Here is a 15862-nt window from a genome sequence, read left to right on the forward strand (position 1 = left end):
GTATGAAAACATATATTTAGCATGTTTACTAATATATAAAATAACATAAAACAAATGCAAAATTTAGATCATGTTGTCATTTAAAGCATCAAAAAACGTTATAAGGACATGATAAAAGACTGTAGTAAAGTGTGTTTGTATGTGTAGGTTTTATTGATAAAGGGAATAATAATAATTCTGAGGACGGTACCATCTCAGTGTCTGCCTGTTGGCTTACATGTGAATCTTATCTTAATACTTACTTTTAACTGTCCAACAACTGTCATTGTGTATAATGTTTTATCCACATCATTGCTGGTTGCAAGTCAATTCTATTTAACAATATAATAATAATAAGGATACATGAAATAAGGCTGAACACAGTATCTACTGCCTGATCACATTATGGTCCACATGCACTAAATGTGCAGATGTGATGCACGTTCCCCAGAGACATACTGTGCATTTATCACACAAGTGCACCAGGCTTTAGGTTCGCATGTAATTTGTGGGAGTGTTTGTGAGATGCATCTCTCTCCTTATAGCATCTGCATTCAAAGTAGGATTGTGCATTAGGTGGACACTTACTGGTACTGGGGTTGAAAATAATTGGATGATACGGGACAGAGTGAACTGAGCAGCCACACATTTCTCCGTTCTCTATTTGTCTGTTTAGCATCTTCAGGTTAGGCTAACCCATTGTTGCTGACTTCGGAGTTAACCCCCTTCACTTTTCCAGCCGTTGGGGAAACAACAGACATGACTTTTCTTGGTCTTGAGAAGCTGCAGCATTTATTAACTGACATAATGTAGTCTGTACCGTACATTTATTGCCAAATTGAAAACTTACTGCTAACCTTTTCCTCTGCTGCATTCATATTCACCATCACTTTTCTGCTCTCTCACTCAACTACTCACGCGTTATGCACACACATTACGCACTGTCCTATAAGGAGCTACGCTACCAAGAGTTTCCTAGGCAACAACACAGAGGTTAATTCACGTTTTGGTACAGCGCAACACTATTGATTTCTGAATGAATGGATATTTGGTGTTATTATTGCCATTAAAAAAAAAAAAATCTGGCTTGGCGGGGGTTCTCGCTATACAATTATAGGGGAAACACTGGGAGAGTTAATTTTGTGCATCTCTAAATTCTGTCTCTGTAACTTAGGATTTTGTGCTGCTCTTCACTTGTGCAGTACCTCATCCAAACTAATGGCATGTCTGGTCTGAAACTGGCATAAGTTGTCCTGCTGTCTGTCCTGCTCTGGCTATGAGCCCACATCCATAACAGCATTGTTTAGCTGCCATTTCCTTCACAAGTTTCTGAGGTGTTTCATTAGCTGGATTCATTCACCTTTTTCGAGTCTGCTTACACTGACACATCATATTAAATGCAGTCATTTCTGAAGGGTTATGACTTTAATTTGATTAGAAACTGTGATGGAAGGCAGAGCCTGTGCTGTTGTAGTTATGCTGTGTAACAGTCTGATTACTTGGACAAAAATATGATTTATTTACATGTAGTTATGCAGCAACTCATGCTGGCATATCACTGATTACAATTTTTCTGCTTGTGGTTCTGTGTATATTAAAATAACAATCTTGAAGATCTTTGTTTCATTCTCTATGGTGATGAGCAGTAATTGCAGGTGTGTTTTTGGACCTCACTTGACCTCACTCCTAGAGATCCAGTGATGCTTGTGTGACATCATGTTAGCAGAGACCCGAAAAAACAGTACACCACTTCACACAAAAGTGAGTTGGAGAGCGAGTCTGTTGTGTTAGCTCCGCCTACATTCTCTGGCGGACCAACCACTGCTGGGTGATGGAAAACGCGTCACTAACTGTGCACCTCCTTTGAATTTGAGAATGTCACCACTGACACCCAGTTTGTAAATAATACTGCAAATGCAAGGGCTTTCATCAGTGGGCCATAGGTTCAATCGCCATTGTGTTACTTTATTTGGTGATAGATAGTGACTTAACAGACATTTATTTAAATGAAAATCTTCGAGATTATTACTTTAATTTGAAATTGTTAATAGGAATTGATCAGCAGCCTATCATGTTGGTGATTCATCCTCAGATCAGACCTAATTGGTGGATTTCTTAATTTGCTTTCCCATCAGGCATTGTTTTCATCATAATCCGAATTATAAAGATCGCAACTGTTCCATTATAGCATTAATAATGGCTCTATTTACATGCATACAGTAATGCATACCAACACAGTGAGTTTAGGCAATAGTCCTGTTCAGCCATTTACATAATTATAGAAACCTGCCTTTCCTTGTAATAATCCATTTAACTAGTCTGTATAAATAACATAATAAGTATTTCCACCATTTTAATTACCAGTATGCATCTCCCCACCCAAAATAACATGCTCCCTGTTCTAGTACAATCAGACCTATTCATGCGCATATACTGTGTGATATACAGTAATAGAGTGGAGATGTAGGAGGCTACGTGATACGATCTGTGTTGCCTCGGTTTGCTCCAAACACCAAGACCTCGGCATCTCCCCATGAGAACGATTGACCAGGTGGATTCCAAACGCAGTGTGTGACGAAGTGGAAGTGAGGCACATGAGCCGGCATCTAAGCTAGGCTAAAGGCTAACCCCAGTCGACCAGCTCTCCTGTCAGTCTTCCTCGCCAACGTCAGCTCCATCGACAATAAACTAGACTACCTTCTCCCAAAGGCTGTTGATGAAAGAAGGTTTTTAGATTCAACATGAACAGTCAGGAACAGGTCCAATTTGACCACAGTGTAAAAGGTCTGGCAACGGTGCACCTGTTCTAAATATTAACATATACAAAAGTGCAGAATTTCTGGTGTGCACGTAAACATAGATATCAAACTTCTGCAAGATTTGGCTAATGAGGGGTGAAATAAATAAGTAGGGGTGAGCTGAGTAATTGGAAAATCTAAGGGTCCAGTATGGAGAGTATATCTCTCTTGCATCTTTCAGAACAAAGAAAATCTGATTTGAAAAGTCTACTGCAGGCTACTCCATGACGTGGTATTTTTAGTTTTGCATTCATGTAATGTGAGAACCTCAAACATTAAAGGCTTGAGAGTTGCCTGCTTAGGAGCAGTCTTTTACTAAAAGAAAGTACCTAGGGCTGTGCCACAGTTTTTTTCAGTATGGATTAATCTGTCAGTAATTTTCTCCATTAGCAGTGAAAGCAGTGAAAAATATTCATTACAGTTCCCAAAAGCCGGTCTTCAATTAGCTTGCTTTGTCCAAAGCCCAAAAAATATTCAGTTTACCATCATATAAGACAATGAAAAGCATCATCTGAGATGTCTTTAAAAAGACAAACTAGTTTTTGTTGGTCGACTAATGTCTTTATTAACTAATCGTTGGCTCTTAAGCTATGAAATCTACAGTCTCCTGCTCTTGATGCATGCAAGTTCTGTTTAGTAGGTGACACTTTTCAATGTCAGAGCTACACATAAATGCTTGAATGTATAACTCGACTGACAACAGAATTTCTGAGGCCAATACCAGTATTTGAGAGTTTTAAAAACCTGAGCATTGCATTAGTTCAGGCAGAGTACATTCTCACCCACCATATACCCCTGCATTTATCTGTGACAAGAGGAAATTTGTTTGAAATCTAAAAAATGTGGACTGTGCAATCATGCTTTAGGTCCTCATGTCATTGTATGTGTTATCAACAAATTGGATGTTGAATCCACAATAACAGCATCCACATTAGGTATGTGGCAAAGCTCATATATAGCACATCATATTTCCTCTTGGTTTTGTTTGTAGAAGTAATGGTTTACTGCAACGTACACATTGACTGAAAAAATTATAAACCTTGAAGCTTACTGCAATGAGTAAGAGATAGCTACACCTACACCTGGTGCTGATGGAAGACCTCATTGAGAGCAAAACATCAATCATCTTTTTAGCTACCAGTTATGGTGACCCAGGGTTTAGAGCGAAAAAGAAAGTGTTTGCAAATCTCTTCTCATCAGTAGGAATGTGAGGCTTGGCTCAGAGTGCTGCTAAGATTTCCTTGATGTTCTGAGTGAACGCTTTGTTTGTAGTGTGTGTGGCATGCTTCTGTAAAACACTACAGTTTTCTTTTTAGTGAAAGAAAAACAAGCTGTTGCATAAGATGACGCATCAACTTGATATGCATGGCAATTTGCATGGTTATGACTGACTGACTATTCATAATAATCATGTCATTGACAGTGACAGGTACATGGTGATGTAGGTGACAGGCACTAAACCAGAGGAGATTACTAAAAACTGTTGGTGAGAGCCATTTCATTATTACATATGCATTACATGTGGCAGACGCTTGTCTAAAACACCTTCTTTTTCCCACACATACAGTACCAGTCAAAAGTTTGGACACACTTTCCCATTCACTCGAATGAGAATGTGTGTCCAAACTTCTGACTGGTACTGTACATATGATGGTTTGGGGTTCAGTGTCTTGCTCAAGGTAATTGAACATGTGGAATAGAGGAGTGGGGGTCTGAACCAGCATCCCTACACTCTTATTGTGTATTATGTTATGCCAATTTTGCATGTTGGTTGTATCTATAACAAAACCATTCAGTGTTGGATTTCTGCTCACAGAATGCTTCTCTGAGCCAGGATACATAATAAAATTGCCACTTTACACTAGTGTATATGTATTATGAACATTCATGTTTTTTAAAAGAATAATTCTCCTTAAGACTAAAACAAAAAATTACTTTTACAACTTTGAAGTCATTCCAGTGTTACCATATATGGACCAGTGCACTCTCTGTATCCAGCAGCCATGGTTAGGGATTTCTGAGTCTATCAGATAGTGTTACAGGAGTGTGATAGGAGACAGAAATGATGCTGTTACATGATATTACTGTTATATTACTAATGTTATACAGTTGTATGTATCTGACACTTCTTTTGTCTTTGATGTTATGAGTGGCTGCAGCCAGACACACTTAAAATGGCTAAAAGAACATTATATTTAAATTAAATTATAAACTGCAAACAGTGATAGTAATCTGAGCTGTCAGTGTATTAAATTGCAAGTTGATCCTCTGCCATCCCCCACTGAGAAATATCCCATGGAAGACATCATATGATGTTTGTGTTCATTGTCCTGTTTACAGTTTGAGGCAGAATACCGTCGCTTCGCTCTGAAGAGGAACGGCCCGGGGGGCTTCCAGGAGTTCTACCGTCTCCTCCAAACCATCCATCACATACCTGGTGTTGACGTGCTACTAGGATATGCCGATGACCACGGAGACCTCCTTCCAATTAACAATGACGACAACTTCCACAAAGCTGTGTCGTTAGCCAATCCACTGCTCCGCATTATCATAACCAAGAAAGGTAAGACCTGGAGGGACAGACTGGCAGTTGCAGCAGAGAGAACATTTATCAAAAAGCTGTCTGAACCCCTGCACATTTACCTTAACCCCTCAATGGAACTCATAGAACAGCTTGGGATGAAAACAGACATTTCTAAGTGCTCTACCTGTTGGCTGCCCCTCCTAGCTTTCAAGTGTTGCCTGCTGGTGTGTTTGTGTGTTTGTGTGTATGTGTATGTGTGTGTGTGTGTGTGTGTGTGTGTGTGTGTGTGTGTGTGTGTGTGTGTGTGTGTGTGCGCGCGTGCATGCGTACGTGTGTGTGTGTGTGTGTGGGAGAGAGAGACAGGGGCTGTGCACAGCTGCAGGGAAGGTCTTTGTTCTCCACATCAAACATATTTAATCGTCATACACAACACCACCTGATGATTCTTTGCCTGCCTGCTTTTTTAAACTGTTTCCTCCCCTGAGGTAGGCACTATGTTTTGAATATTTTCTGGGGTATGTCTGTTTCGTTAGACAGTGCAGTGTAGGTAGGCAAAGATAGATGGAACAGAGACACTGTAAGACATCACAAACCCATCACATCATTTTCCATATCTATATATATACATTAATCCTTATTCTTTTCAGTTCATTATTGACCTTGGATACTGCAGTCGATCAAAAAAATTGCCTGTCAGCTTTGAAGTTTAGCTTGAATTTAGCCTCACTCAACAGGATGTCATGACGACAAGGATGGTCATTTTTTAAAAAGCGATCTTATATTGTTTTTTATTCAATATTTCAGTTTTTTCATAGCCTTTAATAAACAGCAGGCCAAATGGTGTAGACGTTTTAGAAGTTGAAAAAGATGATATCAGAAGATTGTGTGTGAATTTTGTGGATATGGATAAAACCACATTTTCATTGGAGCTGTATGCTCATCAAGGTTTCAGTTTCTAATAACAAGTGCTGTCATGGATGCCAGTTTGTGTATATGGAAAGTAAACCCCAGGACCATGCTTCACTTTTTCATAAAGACTGGTGAAAGAAGCTCTGAAGAGATTTTGAGTTACAGAAGCTAGTTGAATAGAGGCTAGCATGGACGTGACGTCAGGACTTTGGCTCTCTATACAGTGATGAGTACATTTACATGAAAGATGCAGACATCCACTCACAATGGGGTCACAATGAATCTGGAGTTGTTCCATGGTTATGTTACCTAACCAATGTTGTCACCGTGGTAGCAACTTGCCTGTGATGGCACTCAAAGCGGCTATGCCCTTAATTATGCATAACTTAAAGCCTTAAAAAAATTTAAACGGGTGAGTTACATAGAAATTCACCCCTGTATAGTTGTCATAAACAGAGAAATTAGCTATAGAGATCAAAACCGTTTTTTGTACCAGGCTGTAAACATGTTTATCTCTGCTTTAAAGTTGGGCATTTGAACATGGAGGTCAATGGGGATTGACTTGCTTTTGGAGCCAGCCTCAAGTGGCCATTTGAGGAACTGCAGTTTTTGGCACTTCTTCATTGGCTTCATTTTTCAGTCTTAAGTGAGGTTGCCACTTGACTGTGGCGCGTCTGGTGGGATAACAAGCATTGACTAGAGTTGCTGCGATCAGCTTCAGTGGCCATGGATGGAACGCGATGCGGATGCTTCCAGTGGGATCGAGTCGTTAGATGTCTTTGTGCAGATTGGACAAGGTGAAGTCATGTTGAGCTAGTGCAATCTGTCATTTACAGTGTGTCTGCACAATGAAGCCTAATAAGATAATAACATAACATAATAATAATAAACTAATAACATAACCTCATAAGTTCGGTGCATGTAGGGTTATGCTTATCATAGAATTTTGATTCTGTTTGGTCATCCTAAAAAACATAGCTACACAGTGATATACTTGTAGCTAATCCTACAGGTCAGTATTTCCCACAGCTCACACTGTCAGCCTATCACAACCAGGCTGTTCCTATGAACTTTATTATATTTTCTGTAAAAATTAATTCTGTTTTGAGTAGAGCTGCAACGAGTATGCAAGTAATTGATTAATTTAGTAATTGATGTCGATCGACAGAAAATTATATTTTGATGATCGATTAATTGTTTCAGGGGTGGTTTTTTTTCAAGCAAAAATGCCAAATATTCACTGGTTTACTGATTCTTGATTCTTACTGATGATTTTCTGCTTTTCTCTTTCATATTAATAGTAAACAATTACACGCAATAAAGTAAGTGCAGATATACAGTACATACACACACCCAAACACTGCATACTATATATACACAATATATATATTATATATATTGTATATATACACAATAAGTAAAATAAATAAATACAAGATTAAATAAATAAATAAATTCATAAAAACTAGTGTTGTGCCCGTTCAAAATGTGCCTGTTCAGAACAGGCCGATTGCGTGTTATTTCTCAAGAACCACATATGTACAGTTTGTATGTGTATATGTACAGTGAGACTTAACAGAGGTTGAACTGTAGAAGCAGTTTATTGCCTTACATTGGTTGATACTGCTGCCAATCAAAGGTGTCTGCGCTCCTGTTGGCTAGTTTTACGGCCTCCACTCCTGTTTTTTTCTCACTTTTTCTTCTCTCTCAGGCAGTTTAACTGAGCGAAGTGCGTGCCTTTCTAGCTTTTGCAAGTCATTAACACTACGGATGTAATGCCATTTTTTACCACAATGTGGGTTGTAAAGGCGCTGTCCATATTTCCACTTGTTGACTCCACGGGCAGAAGAAGAAGCAAATCAACGTTGTTTATGAGGTATTTGTATATATTTCTCAAGAACTGCTCATCCAAACAACTTCACATTCGACACTGCACTTCCTTGAGTCTCCAGTAATGCATCTGCCAGGTACGAAGTAGATCGGATGAATGGTTCTTGAGAAACACAAAGGACAAACATACAGACTGACAGACAGACAGACAGACAGAGATTCTTTGCTTTATAGTGAGATTAACTACCACCCAAAAAACCAACGAAAGGCCCCAAAGGCCAAATGTGATAATATATGGTAAGTTTATCTTCTATAACATGCCTTATTCTTTCAATGCGTAGTATGTCAGTAAATTAAGTCATCCAATTAACAACTGTTAGAACAACTTCTTTGTTCCAGTTCAAAAGAAGCAGTTTCTTTGCTCTGCTTAAACAATAAGAAAGAAGTTGTGATTTATTCAATGTTGATATTGATTCAGATGTCCCCAGAGTTATTAGGAGTGGACCTCCGTCATATGTCTTTTAAATAATTTAGATGAAATCAGTCAAATAATTATGTAATTTTGAACAACTGACAAAACTATGTGTAAGATCTGCTCTATTGTACACTTATCACAGCTAGGTGGTGCATCAGAAAATATTTTATGTAGTTTTGTATTGTATTAGTACAGTCTGTGCACGATTTAAACTGAACCAGGCGATGTCTAGAGTTAATTAAATCTAAGTTAATCTTTTTTATACTTGGTTGCCAAATTTCTTCTGATATTTTGACTCCTAACTCTTTTTGCCATTTGTTTTTTAATGCAGACATAGAAGGGTACATAAAACATTGTAAACATGTAAGAATTGAGTCAATGTCTTGCTGGAGTTTGCAAGTGGATTCAGACACCTTCCTAAAATAGTATCTGAGGCTTTTTCAAAATTAGAATTATGAGAGTATATATAATTCCAAAATTCTAAGAATCTAAAGAAGTGACTATACGGAAGCCTGAATTTCTGTTGTAGCTGATCAAATGAGGCAAACGTTCAATCTAAATATAAATCTCCAGCAACACCTCTAACTAGTTTTGTAACTCATGAAACAATGGACGAGATGGGCTGTGTGTGTCCTACAAGAGACTAAAGGAAGCTTTCTGAATGCCTTAGATTTTGATTAAATCTAAAGTTTCTTTCAGTATATGCATCTGTGTATCACAACCAAAATAAAGGTTTGGCTCTAAGAAGTGTTGTCTTTTACTCATGTTAGCTGGCTGATTACAACAGTAACAGGGACACAGCATACGCAGATGTACCTAAAAGAGGGTGATGGAGTGATTGCAGTACATACTGATGACATACTTAAGTTCAAAATCAGAATGCTGTTGTTTTGGGCATGACAGGGTATGATGAGGGACAATGCAGCACAGATGAACCAAACCAAATTCAGAGTAATTACCACTGTCCAGCCTTAAAGATATATGATTATTATGCTTTTTTGGCCAAATCATATTGTCTCCTCGTGATCCAGTAGCAAATAGTTTGTGGCCCAGGAGTTGGGGACCACTAAATTAATTTACCGAATCAATCAAAGAAGGTCAAGTTTATATATTAGTTAATGAGTGGAGAAATGTCTGGATAGTCGAAGTTTGACTATTTTACTGCTAGAAAGTCATGTTTACTGGATCTATTATTTACCACTGGGAAATGGTGTGAGTTGGTGCAAAGATTTAATGAAGAATTTATATCTAGCAGAATCACTAATGAGTCCTGTGGCACATGAGGGATGTGTCTGTTGGCTGGGATAAAACAAATAAACTTCTCTTCCTACCTCTGTTCTGTGTACATCCGTCCATCTCCATGTTTAATTCTTCCATCATGGATTATGTGGCTGATTATTGTGTACTACACTGCTGCTTTGTTGCGTCCCAGTGCACCTACTCTTGCTGTGTCTCTATGTCTTGCATAATTCATGATGTAATGATGCTAATCTGCTGTTTAGCAGGCTGCTATTGTTGTCCAGAATCACAGACAGCTGCTAGTTTAATCAGATTAACTCAGTGGTCTGGGAGAGAGAAGGAGAGGGAGAGCGCAGTGGATGGAAGATGTGTAAGACAGATAGAATGAAGAGAGAGGAAGCTAGAGGAAATCAATTTATGCACTTTAGTTCCAACATCCAGTTTAGTAGACCATTCATCTTACTGATCTCGCTCAACAGACAATGCATTGGGAAATGTTTCAGAAGTCTATCAAATTCAACGCAATAAAATCTTAAACACACACACATGTTGCATTAGGAATAATGCCGTAATATAATCTCCATTGTGCTGCAGGAGCTAGCCTGCACCTCATTAGTAAGGATTAGGCTGTGAGTTAGGCAACTAAAAATCTACTCACCAAATCACTTTATCTTTCATCCCTGAGGTATAATCCTGTTTATACACCACATCCACGTGAATAGAGAGAGTCATTCAGCTGAAGCCTCTACTAGAATTCATACAACAGTGTGTTCTCTCATGGTGTTTGGGGTTCAGGCAACATGAACAGATCGAATGAATTTCTCTACAATTTATAGTAGTCTTTGCAACATTATAGTGGCTCTGTTATAATATTGCTCTGTTTTAGGACTTTGAAGTGTGTTAAGTGTATGTGCAGATCTGTGAGGTTGTAAAAGCTCCCTGACTGCTTCAAAACATCATTAAGCTCTGTGCTTCTATGTCAAGGCAAATGGGAGTTCATTTTGTTACTGAAACAGCAGATTCTCCCTCTCCATGTGTGCCCTTCTCTCTCTCTGTCCTTCTTAAATTCATATTACTTTCCTGCATTCTGTGTGACCTTTACTATGGGTTGTTGTTGTGTATTTGCAGACGAGACTGTATGTGTGTGTTTGTGTGTGTGTAGTGAGATAGAGAGCGAGTGAAAGAGTGATAGCAGCCCATCTGGTGTTGTAAACCATTAGCCACTGAGTGGGATTATCTTACTCTAAAAGACTTCATCAATCATATCAGCTGTGTGTGCGTGTGTGCGTGCGTATTTGATGTGCACAATGTAAAAGGTCTGAAAGGATTACATAGAGGAGGTCGATGTGTAATATGTGAATTACGTCCATCTGCATCAGTACGGCAGTAGTAGCTGTGGTAACAATCTCATCCTGTATTAGTAGCGCTGTGGTAGCTATGGTAACAGTTCTACAGGAGTACTACAGTTGTAGTCGTGGTAACAGTCCCATATAGGTATCACAGTGGCATGGTTACAGCTCTGCATGAACAGTGGTCACTGTGGTGTCAATCAAATATTAGTAATACAGTGGTAGTCATGGTAACAGTTGAGCAGAGGAACTACAGTGGTCATTGTGGTGTCAGTCACATAGTAATACAGTGGTTGTCATGGTAACAATTTAGTAGGGGAACTAATTAGTTTCATACTAGAATTGCAAGGTACAACAGCACCCCAAATATTAATTTGAAAACAGATAGTACTTGTTGTTATTATTACATGATGCAACTTTCTTCCTGACTCTGTGAGGCAAAAGTAGCTCACATAAATTACAGCTGAAAGAATGAAGTACAGTGGTAGTAAACAATAAAATATTGTTTTTCTTGCTGATGTCAACTTAATGATGATTTATGTACAACTGTCCTGGATCTCCCCTAGTCTGTTTGCAATGAATGGGTAAGGGTAAAGATGAATTTGCATACTCAAAACAAATAGGTGAAATAATCCATGGTAGGTGAGCCTATGGCAGATTAATTTTGCATCCTATCGGGGAAAGAGACTATAGGCTTTGTGATAAAAGAATCACAATACCAATACCAATATTACCCTAAAGCTTGTTTGTGTGTGTCTGTGCATGTGTGTGTCTGTGCGTGTGTGTGTGTGTGTGTGTGTTTGTGTGTGTGTGTGTGTGTGTGTGTGTGTGTCTGTGCGTGTGTGTGTGTGTGTGTTTGTGTGTGTGTGTGTGTGTGTGTGTGTGTGTGTGTGTGTGTACAACAGACATACTAAGGGAAAAAGAGTGAGTGAAGGAAATGAAAGATTGAGAAAGAGAGATTGGGAAAGAGCAGGCAGAGGGAGAGAAGGAAGAAGAGAGGATAGATGAAGAGAAAGGGGGGTTTATCTTCTTCCTGCCAGAGGGTGCCACAGAAATGACTTTCCAGAAATAACACCAACACACAGACATACACAAATAAACACACAGAATGGTGCCACAGTTGCTGGCATGCTTGTGTCTGTAAATGTGTATAGGAATGTATTTATATAATGTTCCAGCTGTCAGTGGCAAAGCTCCATGAGCCCTCTGACTGAAATCACTGAGTTATGGATGGAGAGCCGGCTATAGACGACTGAAAATATCAGTGTAGAACATGACGAGAGGAGGAGGAGATCAAATATTTATACACAAGCAGTGACATGCACGGATGGAGGAAGGAGAGAGGAAGACAGAGAGAATGAGAGAGCTGGAGAGATAGAGGTTTTCTCTCTGCAGTTCATTTAGTCAGTCTTCTGTCTTGAATCCCTGCCATGGCAGCAAATCATCAAATGAGCTGAAATGACTCAAACTAGAATGAACTGATACAGTCAGACTTATAACAGAAGGAAGACAGTTAATGTTTGTGGTGCTTTGGCACTGCTGGCACAGAAAATCCACCATGGCTGACAGGCAAACTGGAAAGAGGAAAAGAATAGAGACCATCTCAGTAAATATCACGGTTTCACGGTATCATGGCATACCGTATTTCACAATTATTATTATTATTATTATTATTATCAGTTACAGTGACCCTTAAAGGAATGAAAACATAAATTTTCTTTTGGTTGAACAAACACTTTATTATAGTTGAAACATTTTTTTAACGTTAGGATGTGTAAAAACTTGGTTTGCGCGTTAGCACCAGTGATAGAGGAAGTATTCACATCCTTTACTTAAGTAAAAGCACTAATACCACACTGTAAAAGTACTCTGTTACAAGTACAAGAAAATCTGAAGTAAAAGTATGTGAGCATTATCATGGAAATGTACTTAAAGTATTAAAAGTAAAAGTACGCAATGCAGAAAAATGTCCCCTGTACTAAAATATGTAATATCATTAGATTATTATTAGTCATGCGTTGATGTAAAAGCAGGATTTTACTGTTGTAGTTGGTTGAGGTGGAGCTCTTTTGAACTATTTTGTATCCAACTGCAACTAATGATTATTTTCATTATGGTTTAATCTGCTGATTATTTTCTCCATTAATCGATTGTTTGGTTTCTCAAAATAGTGAGAAATGCTGTCAGAAGTGCTCTAAACGATTATCAAAATAGTTGCTAATTTACTGTAGGTGTGTGACAGCAAAGCCAGACTGATCTCGTCTGTACCTTTAACTCTCACACACACTCACTTATGTCAGCCCCCTTTATGGGGTCAGATCAGGGTCAGTGTGTGTCTGTTTGTAAGTCAGAGGTTACCAAACAGACAGACAATGCAGATGCCGGGAGCCCGGATGTGGAAAATTATTTCAGTAGCACATTTTATGATTGATGTTCAAACATTCACATCTTTTTTCATTAGGGTTTAAGGTTATAAACAGGACACTTACTTTGATTTGCACAGAGGGAATTTTTTTTTTCCCTCCTTTGGCAGCCACTTTGCGTCCACATATTTTACAAATTGGCTTGTTTTTGCAATATCCAAAATATTCCTCTACTGCTGATTTCAACTTCTTTTGGGGGGATGGAGATTGGCGGCATCAGTCTCGCTTCTCTCTGCCATTTTCTCCACTGCATTTGTGTCTGTGGCGCCAGTTGCCGAGTCTGACAGGCAGTCGAGGAGGAAAGGAGATGCGCAGGCACAGGTGAGATTCTCCGTTCAGTTGTTTTTTTGTTTGTTTGTTTGTGTTTTTACAAAACTGGTAAAAGGCAAATGTACGTGGTATGATAACCATCAATTTTCATACCATGGTATACCGCGAAACCGGGATACCGCTGGAACCCTAGTGTATAATCACCTGAAAATAAGAATCGTTGTGTTTTTGATAGAATGAGCCTGTTATATCTACATATGGAGCAGGTCCTGTTCCATGGAGCCCACCATGTTGCACCACCATGTTTCTACAGTAGCCCAGAATGGACAAAGGAAATGCTGCCTCTTGAGAGGGCTTTTCACAGCCACCATAAGTTCTCCTACACGCACATTACTGCCACCCTTAGACCATTGGGATAATGTGAAACCATTGGCAGGACTGTGCATCACATTACCTGTGTGCACATGTGCAACCCTGTGAATGTGCATGACCCCCTCGTAAAAAAACTGCTCCATAGCAATACTAGAGGTCAGAAAGCTCACACTGTACTTTTAATCGTGTACATTCTATATTTACATAATAATCCATTCCACATGAGTTGGCTGGCTTAATTGGTAAAACTTATAGCACAATCCAACAATTCAGTGCAAAATTCTGTACATTCTTATATTTTTCTCTCAAACTATGCAATAACAGTCGAAAAGTGCTTATTGTATTTAACATAAAATAAATAATGAACAGTTTCAAATATGTTTGTAGGGAGTGTCTCTGCATCTGTAAATACTCCCAGGGAGTAATAATTCAAATAACAATACTGTTGATAATTCTGTGTCACAAACCAGAAGTTTTATTAACCAGTGGCAGTATCTCCACTTTTGCCGTGCATTCCAGTGAGCTCTGTTGGTCGTGTTTGAGGGTGGGAAGGGTTCTTGCTGCTGTACTAGCAATAATAAAACATGTTTGGGTTTTTTGTAATGATGTCATCAATGACAGTCTCATCATCAAACAGTTATTTTGACTTTAGTTGAGTCCAAACACAGAAAGAAAGAGATGAAGAGACAGAGAATAAACTCCAAAAGGCAGCTCTTCAAACTTTTTTTTCTTAGTGCAAAGCCCACAGGGAAGTTATTGAAGGGTCAAATTACCATATTTCTCCTCCTACAGCAGTCACTAAGACAGGTCTCTGTCAGCTGGCAGCTTTATCGGTGGTTCACACAGACTGGAGCTGCTATAGGAGAATCTAAAACCTCTCTGTTCTGGTCTGAAGAGAAGAGAGGAAGGTGAATGCCAGAGATGCATCAAGTTGTCTTAGTAGCTGTTTTATAGACAGGTTGTTGGTGGTGATCACCTCCCAGTGTAGAATTAAAGGGAAACTTTGGGATTTTTCAACCTGGACCCTGTTTCTACCCTATTTTCCCATAATTTTTTGTCTAAGGGACTAATGGGGGCAACAATTTTTGAAATTGGTCGAGTATTGAGTGAGAGCGCTTCAGCCAGCAGCCACGAAACAGGCTACAATATAATCCTTTGGGGCAATAGTGCACTGTCAATGTATGTCCACTAAAAGTGCTTGTTTTTGCCACTGACAGGCTCAGATTGTTATTATAAGTGTCTGACAACATTATGAAAAGACCATACGGAGAAATAAACGTTTTTCTTTACCTTTTGCTTTATCCAGTCTGTTTATTATTGTGTCTAACCAAGTCTCGCTCAAGGAGAAGTCTTGTTCTGAAATCTCATGAGTTGACTTGTTGCAAGAAAAACAAATAAGCACTTTTAGTGGACCTACAGTGATGGGGCACTATTGCCCCAAAGGATTATATTGCAGCTCATTGTGCAGCTGCCAGTCAAATCAAAAACTGTTAGAAGAATCGTGATAAAGTTAACACTGTCAAGGATAAAAGTAAGCTCATTCCTTGACCAAAATCATTAAGGAAATTTTGACTGTGACATTTTGGTCCTATGAATTTCATGGATAATTGCAAAACTGAAGTACAATAAAGAGCGGAGGCTTTATTAAAGGAGAAGCGTGTTATTGTATGTTTCAACTGAGGTTGTAAGTAGGT

At 38.9% G+C, this 15862-nt stretch overlaps 1 protein-coding gene across 2 annotated transcripts in view; it reads left to right on the top strand.

Moving 5' to 3' along the window:
* Positions 1-15862, top strand: part of pard6a (par-6 family cell polarity regulator alpha) — a 50695-nt gene that overhangs the window by 10006 nt on the left and 24827 nt on the right. For both annotated transcript variants that reach the window (XR_010928338.1, XM_067588667.1), the window contains exon 2: positions 5118-5340. Coding sequence is in view for 1 of the 2 variants with exons in the window: in XM_067588667.1 (XP_067444768.1) it covers positions 5118-5340 (223 nt within the window). In the remaining variant the exon portion in view is untranslated. The remainder of the gene's footprint in view (positions 1-5117; positions 5341-15862) is intronic.

This window comes from Thunnus thynnus, chromosome 5 (assembly GCF_963924715.1).
Source record: "Thunnus thynnus chromosome 5, fThuThy2.1, whole genome shotgun sequence".
Classification (NCBI taxonomy): Eukaryota; Metazoa; Chordata; class Actinopteri; order Scombriformes; family Scombridae; genus Thunnus; species Thunnus thynnus.